This window comes from Hemicordylus capensis, chromosome 2 (assembly GCF_027244095.1).
Source record: "Hemicordylus capensis ecotype Gifberg chromosome 2, rHemCap1.1.pri, whole genome shotgun sequence".
Lineage (NCBI taxonomy): Eukaryota > Metazoa > Chordata > Lepidosauria > Squamata > Cordylidae > Hemicordylus > Hemicordylus capensis.
Window position 1 is genome coordinate 182277885 of NC_069658.1, and position 14470 is coordinate 182292354.

The following is a 14470-nucleotide window of genomic DNA, read 5'->3' on the forward strand; positions in this document are numbered from 1 at the left end:
GGACCAACACATGTTGCTGGTCACACACTTGATCTGGTCTTCTACTCTGATCAGGGTCATGTTCCATGGGTGGAGATGCCTGTGATTTCCCCATTGTCATGGATGGACCACCATCTGGTTAAGGTTGAATTCTCAATCATGTCCTACCTCTGCAGGGGTGAGGGGCCTATTTGGATGGTCTACCCAAGGTTATTGGATCCAATAGGATTCCAAGAAGCCTTGGAAGGATTTAGTGTTGGCTCTGCCGGTGATTCCGTTGATGCCTTGATGGAGAACTGGAACAGCAAATTCACCAGGACAGTAGACATGATCACTCCTAAGCATCTGCTCTAACCCACTTCAAATTTGGCCCGTTGGTATACAGAAGAACTACGGGAATTGAAGCAGCAAGGTAGATGACTGGAGCGTAAATGGAGAAAGACTGTACTTGAATCTGACAAATTACAACATAGAGCACATTTGAAAACCCTATTCTTAGGCAATACATGTGGCAAAGAAACAATTGTTTTCTGCCTATATTACATCTGAAAACTTGCACCCAGCAGAGTTGTTTAGGGTTGTGAGAGGGCTAGTACATGCTTCTCCTCCCTTGAATCTGAATTTGGAACCATCAATTATCCATTGTAATGTGTTTGTCTTTTGTAGATAAAATCTCTCATATTTGGGCCCACTTAGACTCAGACACCACAATTATTGTGGAGGTGTCGAGCAACTTCTCTTATGTGGTTGTGCTGGATCAGTTTCAATTTGACTCCTGATGATGTGGATAAGCTGCTTGGAGCAGTGTGGCCTACCTCGTGTTCTCTTGACCCTTGTGTGTCATGACTTAGACTATCTGGCAAGTGGGGTGTTGCAGAGGGCCTGGTATAAATGCTTCTCTGAGGGAGGGAAGAATGCTTTCTTGTCTTAAGGAGGCAATTTTTAGACCAGTTCTGAGGAAGCCTGCATTTGATCCCTCAGAATTGAGCAACTACAGGCCTGTCTCCAACCTTCTGTGGCTGGGCAAGGTAATTGAGAGGGTGGTGGCCTCCCAGCTCCAGGCAATCTTGGAGGAAACAGATTATCTAGACCCATTTCAGACTAACTTTCAGGAGGGCTATGGGGTGGAGGTGACCTTGGTCAGCCTGATAGATAATCTCCAAAGGAAACTTGACAGAGGGCGTGTGACTCTGTTGGGTTTTTTTGGAGCTCTTGGCAGCTTTCGTTACTACAGACCATAGTATTCTTCTGGACCATCTGAGTGGGGTGGGAGTGGGAGGCACAGATTTCCAGTGGCTCCACTCCTATCTCTTGGGCAGATTCCAGATGGTGTTGCTTGGAGATGGTTGAGAGAGCATTAAGAGATTTGGTGCAGGGTGTCATCAGTATGCTGATGAAACCCCAATATATTACTCCATGTCAACATCATCAGGAGAAGACATAACCTCCCTAAATGCCTGCCTGGAGGCAGTGATGGGCTGGATAAGGAATAACAAACTGAAACTAAATCCAAGTAAGACAGAGGTACTTATTGTGCAGGGTCGGAACTTGGGAGACGATATTGATCTGCCCGTTCTGGATGGGGTCACACTTCCCCAGAAGGAACAGTTAGGGCAGCCTGGGAGAGCTTTTGGACCCAAACCTCTCCCTCAGGTTGAGGCAGTGGCCAGAGATGCTTTCTATCGGCTTCAGCTGATAGACCATCTGTATCTGTTTCTTGAGCTAAACTACCTCAAAACAGTAATACATATGCTGGTAACCTCCATACTTGACTACTGCAATGCACTCGATGGGTGGCTGCCTTTTGTACATAGTCTAGAAACTGCAGTTGGTACAGAATGTGGCAGCCAGGTTGGTTTCTGGGTCATCTCAGAGAAACCACATTACTCCTATATTGAAAAAACTACACTGGCTATCAATATGTTTCTGGGCAAAATACAAGGTGCTGGTTATAACCTATAAAGCCCTAAACAGCTTAGGCCCAGGATATTTAAGATAACATCTTGTTCGCTATGAGCCCCACCGCCCATTGAGATCATCTGGAGAGGTTTGTCTGCAGTTACCACCAGCTTACAGGTACAGGCCTTCTCTGTTGCTGCCCCGAGACTCTGGCATGCGCTCCCTGCTGAAATAAGAGCCTCGCCATCTCTGACAATTTTTAAAAAGTCTTCAAATACACATTTATTCACCCAAGCTTTTTAACTAGACTTGTGGTTTTAAATTGTGTTCAGCTTTTAATTTCTGTTTTAATTTATTTTGTTTTGCTGTAAACCACCCAAAGATGGAAGTTTGGGGCGTTGTACAAATATAATAAATAAATAAATAGATACATAATTCTCTTCAGACCACCGTCCCTCCCGCTGGGCTGAACTTCAACCGTTTCACAGAAGATTCCCTCCTCCGGCATGCCCAGTTTGTGGTGGAGCAAGTGGAAAGTTACGATGAGGCAGGAGACAGTGATGAACCTCCCGTTCTTATCACACCCTGCATGAGAGACCTGATTAAGCTGGCTGGAGTCACTTTGGGGAAAAGGTATGGCTGTAGGTGCACTACAGGACTAGCTGGAGGGTTTCTAGCTGTGCCTGTCTTGTGGCAAACTAACAACATACTGTATCTACCTGAATCAAAGGCTAGGCTTTTTCCAAGTCCTTTTATGTTAGAAAACGGGGGGCCACCTTAAATTCAGAGTCGTCTTCCTTGCAGGTAAATACAGATGTAGCCTTTTAAAAAGGGGGTCTTAAATTCAGAGTTGTCTTTGATTCGGTTAAATACAGTATTTACATTAGAAACTGCTCTTGCTCAGGTAAAGGCTTTGTGCTTCCTGTGCTTTATAAAATTATTAATACTCTGTCAAGAAAAGCAGAATTCTGCAACCCGTATAAATCGTGAACTCTTCTATACTTTTCTTTTTGCACAGTGTCTTCAGCTGTATTTTGCACAATTCTGCTTCTCGCAAGGCCTGTTCAGGTGTTCAGAGAGATTTAAAAGGCTGAAAGTGTGTTGGAGATCCCACCCCTCCAGCTCTTTGTGCTTACACTAGTGTTAGACCTGAAGAGACAGATGCTGTAAGCATGACTGCCTCCATTTCTGTGATCAGAAAGCACTCACGCTTACAGCATTTGTCTCTTCAAACACTGCTGTAAACATGAAGAACGCTGTAAGCGTGAGTTCTTTCTGATCACAGAAATGGATGCAGTTGCGCTTACATCATTTGTCTCTTCAAATGAACACTACTGTAAGCACCAAGAGTGGGTTGAGAGAGTGAGTGACAGACTGAGTGGGGGCAGGGCTTCCAGCCCACTTTCAGCTTCACTCGTCTTCTCCCTGCATGCCTGAACAGTCATGGGGAGGAGCAAGGAGTAATGCATAGCACTGATGCCCTGCCTGGGAACTGACCAGCAGACTGAGCTGGAGGTCTATATATCTGCCACAAAGTTGCTGCTCTGCTGTAAAGAGGAAGTGATTTCCCAGACTGGCCTCCAGCCTGTAGCAGTTTCCAGACAACTAGCTAGTATTTCCTCTTCTGGCCTCCCCGCAAACGTACCCTCTTAGCCTTGGGCAATCTTTGCAAAGGTAGCAGGTGTCCCCACAGATACCTGTTATTCTTCGTATCACTAACTGATGCTCTCTGACTTCCACCAGGAACCAAGACTCCCTGTTCCTTGATAGCTCACTGTAAAGTTCTTGGCACGGGGGGAAACAAAACCTATCTGAGCTTAATATTCTTTTCTAAAAGCTTGACCGGTCCTCACTTTGAAGAGGACTCGACACCGAAGTCTCACCAGGGTGGCAAACCGGTCTGGACTGACCATTTCAGAAGAGGGTTTGGATGGCTGAAGATTCCTTGATACATAGAGGAAACTAGACGTTGCAGCCAGGGTTCTAGCCAATCTTCTCTCTGACACATTGATCTTATGTATGCGGGAAAACAGTTTTGTATGATGGGGCCATCTGTCATATGAGCCCTACCTTGCAGTCTGAAATGGTACAGCCCAGACTTGGACTTACCACCTTTGTGAATGCTAGATCTAAGCGGTTATCTATTGCTGGTGGTTTTCATCACTCAGATGTATTTTTGCAAAATCACATACCTGGGTGAACTAGCTTTCCCCTATCCACATAAACATGAAGGCTGACATCTTGACTAACCAAGCACCCATGCTTCCAGCCCCTGGGGAGTGGAGTGAGTGAGGGCTTCTGTCACACCCTTGCAGCCCCTGCAAGGGTGTGACAGAAGCCCTCACTCCACTCCCCTTGTCCCCATGTGTGAACGCTCCAGAGTCTAAAGCAGGGCTGCTCAACTTGGGCCCTCCTGCAGATGTTGGCCTACAATTCCCACAATCCCTGGCTATTGGCCACTGTGGCTGGGGATTATGGGAGTTGTAGTCCAAAAACAGTGGGGGGGGGCCTAAATTGAGCAGGCCTGGTAAAGGCTTTTGCACATGGAAATGGGGAGCTGCACAATGGCTCCTGTCACACCCTCGCAGTCAGGATCTGGGCCAGTAAATTATTTGGTTTTAAAAAATGTTTCTGTCCTGCCCCTCTACCATGCTGCTGCTCAGGGCAGATGACAGTAAGACTTGATAAACACACAAATAGGACTGAAATAAAAAGCAGTCAGGACTTAAAACTGATTTTAAAATGTTTTTAAAACTAATCAAAGAGGGAGACTGATGAAGCATCTGTGGGTGGGCATTCCAAAGGTAGGGGGCCACCACTGAAAAAACTCTGCTTTGAATAGCCTACTGCACTGTTCTTCATTGCGTGAATCACCCAGAACACAGTGGCGGCCCCTGGCTTGCCTCGCCCCTTCTGCCGTCCCACGCGTACTCTCTCTCCCTGCGACTGCCACCGCACTGACACACTCTCTCTTGCTCCCTTCCTCCTGCCTCGCCCCCCACCCTGGCATGTTTTCTTTCCCCCGTGCCGCTGTGCCATCACCACACTAGCCTGTATGTGCTCTCTTGCTTCCCTCCTTCCCTGAGGGGAGCAAGAGAGAGAGTGTGGACCAGTGTGGTGACAGCAGCAGCGGCAAGAGAGAGCACGCAGAGGAGAAGGGGAGCAAGCACCCTCTCTTTCTCTCTTCCCCTGCTGCCACACCGCTGCCGCTGCTGCCGCAGCACTAGCCCACACGCTCTTTCTTGTTCCCCTCCTTTCCTGAGGCCCCCCACCGCTGCCACACTGGCCCACACTCTCTTGCGCTCCTCCTCCTGTGCGCCCCACCCCCCACTGCTGAGGCCAGGGCCACTGCCCCCTTCCCCTTCCACATGCATTGAGCTCTCTCAGTGGCTGTGGCCTCTGCTGCAAAAAGAGTGAAGATTACTGGCCTACTGGGAAGTACTGGGGCAAAATTAAATTCTCCTTCTGGGTCTCCGAGCGGTATTTTGCATCCAAATACTGTCTGCATGTGCATAATATTTCACATCTTCTTCCAGGCGAGCGGCAAGGAGGCAGGCCATCAGGCACCCCACCAAGATTGACAAGGACAAAGGGCCCACCAAGGCCACCACCACCAAGCTGGTGTATTTGATCTTCGATACTTTCTTCTCAGAGCAAATTGAGAAGACTGAAAAGGAGGACGACAAGGAGAATAACTCAAAGCGCAGGCGCTGTGGAGTCTGTGAGGTAATCGGGCAGAACTCCTGTGTTGCTGGCCCAAATCCTGTGTGTTGCCCACAGAAGTGGGAGGGGGTGGCTGCATAGTTGGCCTGTGGGTCCAGCATTCAGGAAAGGAAACTGGTGTCCCCCCATCACTTCCTCATTGCCATGTGTGGCCTCCCAAGGCACAGCGCTGCTTCTGACTTTATTTATGAACAGCGCCTGTATTCTGCCATACTCGCAAGCCCCTTGAGATGGTCTACATCTCAAGTGTAGACCACTTTTACTGTATTTTGTATAAGGATTTAAGGGACTTGGTTCAAAAGGAATGGGGAGGGGAAAGGAAAACGAGCACATTCCGGTGCCAGTAACTTTATACCGTTGTGTGATGGAGACACCCGATGGCCAGGTGGAATGGTCACTGCAGGAAGCAGCCACGGAAGGCTACTAATGAGGGCAAGCTACCCCAAGGGCGCTGGCTCCCAGCTGAGCTGATGGGTGTGGGACTTGCCCTCTTGCTTCTCCCTCGGAGGTAGCCAGAGAGAGAGGCTGCTGGTGGAGGCCGATCTAGAAGGTGCGGAGCCGAGTGAAACTTTGCGGCCTCGTGGAAACCGGCCTTGCTACAGCCCCTCCCTGCTCTTGACCAGAGCATTGACAAAGACACAGCTGTTTCTTCCAGAACAAAACATGCACGTTGGACAAATCTCAGCAGGGGGTTATCTCAACAGATTGCTTTTATTTGGAGGCAGGCAGGAAACTCAAAGTGCAAACTGCATTATTAGCTGCTGTTCCCTGGTCCTTTCCTTGATGACCCAAGCAATCTTCTTCATTCCAAGCGTGTATTCCTGGGTTTGCCTGCAGCTCAGTCTAGCGGGTGCTTGAGCTGCTCACTGTGCTCCCTCGCAAGGGTTGGGGATTGCTCTGCCCAACTGCTTTTGCCTCTCTGCTCCAACAGGAGACCATGAAGGGAATGGAGGCAGAATAAAAAAGTGACCCCAGTCGAGTGACATGAGAAACTAGTCTCTTTGCTTCGTCTTGCTCCTCTTCTAGTGTTGTCATTAATCTAAGCATGCAAAAAGCTCCATATGTTTCAGTCACTTCTGGCTCCTCTTACTGGACAATAGGACGGTATATAACGCCGTTCATGAGACTTGGGCTTAGGGGGAAGGTTGCAGTGCTCTCCATTTTCTTCATCGGTGTGTGGAATGAGTTTTGTTCTGGGGAGCAGTATCAAGGCAGTGTGTGCACACCTGCATCCAGAGTGAGGCCTTCCTGCTTGGGCCTGAGCGGGATCTAAAATGAACTGAGCGGACATTAAAAAAACAACCACATGTGAGTGTGCACACGCACGCACACCTTAGAGGGAGCACTGGAAGGCAGGATTGTCCTTAGCTTCCCCCACATGATCATTGTTCCTTGGGGCTTCTGCTGCTTGCCCTCCCGCACAAGTGGCACTGCAGTGGATGCCTGGAGTGACATCGGAAGGTCTCTCACACTGTCCCCTGTGGGCAGCAGAGAGGCAGCCTGCAGCAATGCAGTGGGGCTCCTCTCTCTGGCGTTGCTGTAGTCAGGGCCCTAGGGCCGCCGCTCCAGGCGGTCATCTTCAGAGCCCCATTGCAGCAGACTATCAAAAAGTAAGGCAGGATGGCTCTTTTTCTGCCCTACCTCGCTTTTTGCCCAGGTAGCAGATCTGGGCTAGCTGGGGCTGCAGCTGCTGAGTCAGGAGACCTCCCGGACGACATGGGCTGCTGGGTATGACGGAGTTTACCCAAGCAGCCCGCTCTGTGTGAATGATCCTCATGTCTCTTATTTTATGAAGCAGGAAAAGATCACCTGTCCTAAGCAACTATTCCCATAATTTTATCCCAGGGACTCCCGTACCTCCCTCACAGAGCATTGTCACTCTTTGCTGCGTAGCAGAAGCTCTCTCCCCTTTATTTTGTAGTCTGTGGTTCCATTTCTTTACTGAGTTACTGTCTTCTGTGCTTGAGCCTAAGTAGAGGTCTGCTCATAATTGCCACTGATAACAGATGAGTTATCATTTACTGTTTCTTTCAAGTTTGGTGTGTTGTCTGCACTGCATTGTGAAACGTCTTCCCAGTCCTCGGAGCATGCCATAGTGCTCTCCTTGCTTGACTTTAATCTCCTTGTGAATGTGCCTAATCTGAAGACTCCTCTCCTGGCCGTTGTCAATGCATATGCATCAATGCATATGCATCTGGCTCAGCTCCTTGATTTTCTCTCTCCAGGTTTGCCAGCAGCCAGAGTGTGGCAAATGCAAAGCTTGCCAGGATATGATTAAGTTTGGGGGCAGTGGAAAGTCAAAACAGGCCTGCCAGCAGCGGAGGTAACTATGACCTTCATCTCGATGGGCCAGTCTGGTAAACTTTTGGCTAGGAAGCTTATGAGCACGGTTCTTTGTTGGGTTGGTTCACTATTGAGGAGTTTCCTTTGGGGAGGAGAGAGATTGTGGAGCAAGCAAGCTTCTCTCTCCCAAAGAAGTCTGCCAAGTTTGGCTCTTGTGTCTGTTTAGGGAGAAAATGCAGACTTTTTGAATTTCACTAGATTCTGGGTCCCAGTTGATTGTGTCCAGAGTGGCTTTATGTGCTGGCGTGTCTTAGTTTTGCTGTTACACTGCTATTATTGCAACCTACTTTCAGTTCTTTTGCAAGAGAAACAGAATATGAATTCTAAAAAAAAGAAAAATCAAGCAGCAAATGAGATTGCCACACAGCGTGGAGGAGCCAGGTCTGAAGATGAACTGATTGGCTAACTTGAGCAAGAGGCCGGCTCTCTGCCATTTCTCTTAATCTAAAATTGTGCAGTTTATTCCATGCAGAGGGCCATGTCAGCATTCCTCATTGAAGCTGGAGGGCCACACACTAGTTTGCATATGTATATACTTGATATCTACATGCCATTTTCATAGCTATGATAAATGCCACTGACTACAGTGACATCGTTGCTCTTACTTTGAAATTACAAGCAAATCTCATTACTTGCTGGGGTTCCATTCCTCACCTGCTACGAGGAGTAACAAAACAGTGGGTAACGAGGCATTGGGGTTGTGGAAACAATGGGGTGAGGTTCCTGGGTGTGAAAACTACTGCCCCGTACTCTGTGGGGTCTCCTTGTGCCCAACAATGTGCCCCCCCCAACCGCAAAATGCCCCCCCCCACTGAAAAATGGCTGGGGGGAAATGCCTTTTTAAAAAGAAATGAGCCACAAAAAATGGCTCCTGCTTACCAGTGCTTACAACACGCTGGCTGAAAGTGACCACCTCTGGTCACTTCTGGTCCTATAGGAATTGCAGATATGTGGGTCTTAACCCTTTAGTATCTGTGGATAAAGAAATCAGGTGTCAATTAGACACCTGCGGATATGTGAAAACACGGGTGGTGAGTCTGCAAATAGCAAGGTTTCCCTGTGTTGTCTAGAATAACTTCTAGGCAATGGATAGGCAGAAGGTAGAAAGTGGACTGCCAAGCAGTTATTGGTGGGCTATCTAATGTTGCTTGATTTCTGGGATTCTTACAAAGAATACTGAACTAAGAGGATATTGCTCTGATTGTGAAAGGCACATCTTATCTTAAGCAAGAATAATAACTGATAAGAGATCCTGAAGATGCACTCTTGCTGTATACATGGTAAAACATGCCAGTGGACCACAGGGATTCTGGAAAATAAAATGAGACTTAAATTGGTCCATCCCGAAGCTAGATGTGAAACACTTGTCAAATAATGATTGATCTGACTGTGTGGATTTGTAAATAGTAAGAATTGAACAATTGTCTTCAGCCTTAGCTTTGCAATAATGAGGACTAGAAATACACCTATTTGAGTAGAAGCTGGAATTACGATTTGCATTAGATGTTTAATGCTGCCCAGTGCCTAAATTCAGCAAAACACTTTTTAATGTTGGGATAAGTGTAGTATAGCACTTCATATGCTGTAAAGTGTTATAGATTTAAGACTAAAAGATTAATTAACCAAGGTTATATAAATCAAGCAAGTTTGCACTGTTGGCATAATGTTTTGGTTGTAGGAATCTGCTTGTAAAATATTTTGTAGAGTTGGGCAGACTTTGAGGATTGCTGAATCAGTTAGGCCATCTGTGCGCATTTTGTGTTTAATTTTGCTTTAGGTGCCCCAATCTGGCTGTGAAAGAAGCTGATGAAGATGAGGAGGTGGATGATAACATTCCTGAAGTGCCCTCTCCCAAAAAGATGTTGCAAGGAAGGAAGAAGAAACAAAATAAGAGCCGAATCTCCTGGGTGGGAGATCCTATTAAGGTATGCTTCCTGTGTGAAAATTATGTGGTTGGGGAAGTGATTTGGTTGAATTTCCACCTGTGAGCTGTGTTTGGGGTGAGGATCCTTTTGAGCTCCAGTTACACACTTTGTGGTATTCTGCACTTTGTGGTATAATCAAGGTTGAATGGGTTGCCAGACTTTCCTGAAGTAGGCATGTGCATCAGAGACTGATGCCCATCCCCAAGGATATGGAAGTGTCCCCATTGGAATCACTTGTGATTCAGATACTGCTTTTGTCTTTTTGCACAATCCTGAAATCTAGAAGCTTGCTTTTTGAAAACAAAAAGTCATTAAAGATGTTATCCTCAGCTTCCCACTTCACAACTCCCTGGTTGTGGGTGAGACTGTGGGGCCAGAGTTCAACCAGCTGTTTAAGGTGGTGGGGAGTGTGGGGGGGTGTCCATTGGGCAACTTATGAAATAGTTAACAATAACTAAAATTTATTCCACAAAGTGGGGGTGGGGGAGAAACACTAGGAACAACTCAGGCAGGTATATGATTCCAAAATCAATCCACACAATAAAAGGCAATTTGAATGTCCGGCATCTCATTTGGCTCTCCCATACATATCCGTTTCTTCCCTTGGTGTCTCACTGTGTGCACGGTGAAACTGATTCGGCTTGGTGAAGGTGAAAAGCAGCTGCTATGTGTGTGCTCGCTCACTCTCCCTCCCTCACTCTGCTCTTCTTTTGAACAAATCCTTCCTGCTTGTCATATCTCTCAATTCTTTTCCTAGAGCTTCAGTCTTCTTCTTCTTCTCTTAGACAATCTCTATGGCAGCTCAGCAAGGTCATACATTATTTTTAGCTGCAGGGCGCATCACATTATAATACTATTTAGATCTTTCAAAAAAAGAATCTCCTTATTTGTGCTTTGCTTTTTTATAGTTTCACTCACTTGCTATTTTAAATGTGGCTGTGTTGCATCACTTCAGAAGTTATGTAGTATATAAAAATTGAACAATGATTGATTGATTAATTAATTAATTAATTAATTAATTAAATTTTGTGGGCCACAATGTGCACAGCACATTAATTCCTACAATTGGAGTACTAAAGGATGCAGCAGCTCTGCACTGGCAGCCAGATTCTTTAATCCATGTGACCGGCCAGAACTCTCTCTCTAGCTGCCCTTCTGCTAAGATAGGGAGAGCTCTAAGATGTTCCACTAGCAAGGAAAATAGTCACTAGGGAGCTTCAGTGACTAAATACCAATGCATCTTGCTTTGTCAGTAACATATGCATTTCTCCCTACTTGTTTGTTGTCTTTCCCTGTGCACAGAATGATGGCAAGAAGGACTATTACCAGAAGGTGTGCATTGATTCAGAGACGCTGCAAGTAGGCGATTGTGTCTCTGTCAGCCCCTATGACCCAACGAAACCTCTCTACCTGGCAAGGTGTGTCTTCTCTGATTTTAAATAAGTGCATTTCAGAGTGAATGTGGTACTGTGGATAGCAGTATTTGGGCATGGATCCAAATTGGGCTTTCAGTTCTGTCACAAGATTTCTAGGTAGCTTTCATCCAATTGTAACATCAGCCCTAATTATAATATAGGAATAACAATGACTTGCTTAATGGGCTGACTAAGAGGATGAATGACAAATATTATTACTTGTCCTGTGTATTCATGCCTATCTGCATTTGAGTATGGCAGGGTTTAGAAAGAGGGGACCTGTAGAAGGGAAGGCGTGTTCTGGCATAGCTCATTGGGGATATATTATTGCTGCATAGGGCTTTATCTGTACCTGCTTTCCTGTATGTGTGTGTGTTGTGAGCAGGGTCCGAGTTGTGAACCAGAAAGTCCCCAATTCAAATGTAGCCTCTGCCTAATGTCATCTAGCGCAGGGATTCTCAGCGTTGGGTCCCCAGATGTTATTGGACTTCAACTCCCATAATCCCCAGCCCCAATGGTCTTTGGTTTGGGGTTATGGGAGTTGAAGTCCAATAACATCTGGAGACCCAATGTTGAGAAACCCTGATCTAGTGAGTTCACAGCAAACTACTGTGTCTCTGTCTCAGCCTTCCCATCCCCTGCCATAAGGAGGTGATAATAAACCTGAACTGCATTACAGTGGGGGCATAAGAATTACTAGTGGTCTTCTGTCCTTTCTGGAGATCAAAACAGAATTCTACCTTTGTCCCCCCACCCCAACCTGCCTCTGCCAGGGCATTACCAGCTGGGCCATCTTGGATTCTGTTGGCAGCAGCTCATTCTCTTCCTTTCACACCCCTGCTGCAGAGTCACTGCCATGTGGGAGGATGCCAGCGCTGGGCCGATGTTCCATGCCCACTGGTTCTGCCGTGGCACAGACACCGTTCTGGGAGCCACCTCGGACCCGTTGGAACTCTTCTTGGTGGATGAGTGTGAAGACATGCAGCTGTCTTACATCGATGGCAAAGTCAATGTCCTTTACAAGGCTCCCTCAGAGAACTGGTCCATGGAGGTGTGTTGAGGAATCTTGTGACAGGGTGGCATTATGTTTTCATTGGGGGCCGGGCAGGGATGCCGGACCCGCAAGGCAAAAGGCTGGTTGGGATACTTTTCTGTACATCTCTTATTCTAATACAAGTGAATTTTGGCCCGTTGAATAACGGGCGCTAGTAATGGCGCTCCTGGCCCCCCGCCGCCATTCCCCCTCCCTCCGCCGTACGCCCCCCCTACCTTTAAGGGCCAAATCGGCCCAGGCACTTGCCCCCGCCAGGCCGGGGAGACGGAGGCCGGGACCGGGGGCGGAGCGGAGGCCATGTAACTTTAAAAAAAAAATTGCTCCCGCAGCCGACGCCGCCGACCGCCCACCCTCCCTCCCAGCTGCCGAGTCCCCCTTACCCTGGCCGACTGCTGTCGGCCGAAGACTGCCCTCAATTTAAGAGGCAGAGAGGAGCTCGCAAGCAGAGCTCCTCTCTGTGCAAAGCCTCTTGCCGAACTGCCGCTTTGGGCGCTTGCGTCCCTTGCGCCCAAAGCAGCAGTTCGGCAAGAGGCTTTGCACAGAGAGGAGCTCTGCTTGCGAGCTCCTCTCTGCCTCTTAAATTGAGGGCAGTCTTCGGCCGACAGCAGTCGGCCAGGGTAAGGGGGACTCGGCAGCTGGGAGGGAGGGTGGGCGGTCGGCGGCGTTGGCCGCGGGAGCAATTTTTTTTTAAAAGTTACATGGCCTCCGCTCCGCCCCCAGCCTCCATCTATTTTGGCCGAGGCGGCGGCTCTGCCGCCGCCTCGGTCACTTTCCCCCGCCGCCACCTCTCCGGCTTCTTCGGGGCGGCCGCTTCTGGCCGCCCAAGATGGCTGCCGGTGCCGGCGAGCGTGTCTCCCTTGCCCTGTTCTGGGCCTGCGCTTCGCGCAGGGAGGCACGGACACACGCTTGGTGTCCGTCCACGGACGGACACCAAGCGTTTTATTAGAGAGGATAGCATAAGAATCCTGTGTCTGATTCTAATGAGCAGTATCATTTTCTGTGAACTCTCCCTGGCAAGTGGGTTGAGGCATAGACTGCTCCAGCCATCCACCTCGCCACTTATTGATTGATTGATTGATTGATTTGATTTGTATACCGCCTTTCCAAAATGGCTCAGGGCGGTTTACAACAGAATAAAAACAAGTAAAACCAGTTAATCAAAACTATAAAAACAGTTTTGCCAACATCCCTCTCACTGTCCATTGGCTGCTGTTGGTCTTCTCTGTTCTGGTCTCACTTGGCATTTGGTCAAACCACTGTTGACAATAGCTGCAACTGAATCAATTGCCTTCCGTTCCCTCCCCTTTTTCTCTACTTGTCCCTCTTCATTGTGATCCAAGATTCTGAGGGTGCTCTCCAGCCTATCCACTAGGGGGCAAGTTCTTTGAAGAAAGACTTGCTCAGATGTGACCTAGAAGATGCCTCAGTGAACCGATCGGCATGTTCATAATTTTAGAAGTGGTTCTAGACCCAACAATTCATAGTGGGAGGAGAGCTTCCTTAAAGGAGATGTGGTCAGTTGCTAAGGAAGCTGCTCCCTGACCCTCATCATGTCTGATTTCCCTTTGGTAATCAGTGTAATGGGACAATGTCAGTTTGTTTCCATGTGATCTCCCCTCCTTCCTCCACAATCCCCTTGGGATAGTGAAGCAAGCCACAGTGCCTGCATCACCCTGTTTCTTTGGGCTACATGCTCTCCAGCCTGAGGCAAGAGTAAATGGTGCCTGCCGATCTAATTATGTTTCTACAAAGTACAGCTAGAGCCTTGAACAGTTCCTTCTGCAACTTGTTGAGAACAGGTGTACGTAAGCCAATATTATCAATATAAAACACTCTATAGAAATATACAAGAGTTCTGGGTTTGATTCTGCAGCAAGGTGTATTAAGTTTAAGTTAGTCAATAAATTGTGAGGCACATGTACTCTAAATATAAAGAGAGAAACTTGGAAGAAAAGATGGAAACTAAATCAGCAGATTTGAAACTTCTTGGGCCATTTCCCCCTGCCCTTCCTCCTCTTCCTTCTCCTCCTCCTCCTCTTGTTAAAATTTTATTTTCTTTGTAGAACCTTTCACAAAGGCTCTCACCAGCTAGCACTGCCACCACTTGGAAATTCCAGATCCACATGACACCC

General features: G+C 47.6%; 1 protein-coding gene and 1 long non-coding RNA gene across 4 annotated transcripts in view; one reads left to right on the plus strand and one right to left on the minus strand.

The window, feature by feature from the left end:
* DNMT1 (DNA methyltransferase 1) overlaps window positions 1-14470 on the plus strand; it is a 52869-nt gene that overhangs the window by 22796 nt on the left and 15603 nt on the right. For both annotated transcript variants that reach the window (XM_053294581.1, XM_053294582.1), the window contains exons 14-19: window positions 2324-2511; window positions 5415-5604; window positions 7827-7924; window positions 9722-9869; window positions 11172-11287; window positions 12131-12335. In XM_053294581.1, the coding sequence (XP_053150556.1) occupies window positions 2324-2511; window positions 5415-5604; window positions 7827-7924; window positions 9722-9869; window positions 11172-11287; window positions 12131-12335 (945 nt within the window). The remainder of the gene's footprint in view (window positions 1-2323; window positions 2512-5414; window positions 5605-7826; window positions 7925-9721; window positions 9870-11171; window positions 11288-12130; window positions 12336-14470) is intronic.
* LOC128344463 (uncharacterized) overlaps window positions 1-14470 on the minus strand; it is a 47682-nt gene that overhangs the window by 6317 nt on the left and 26895 nt on the right. The window lies entirely within an intron of this gene.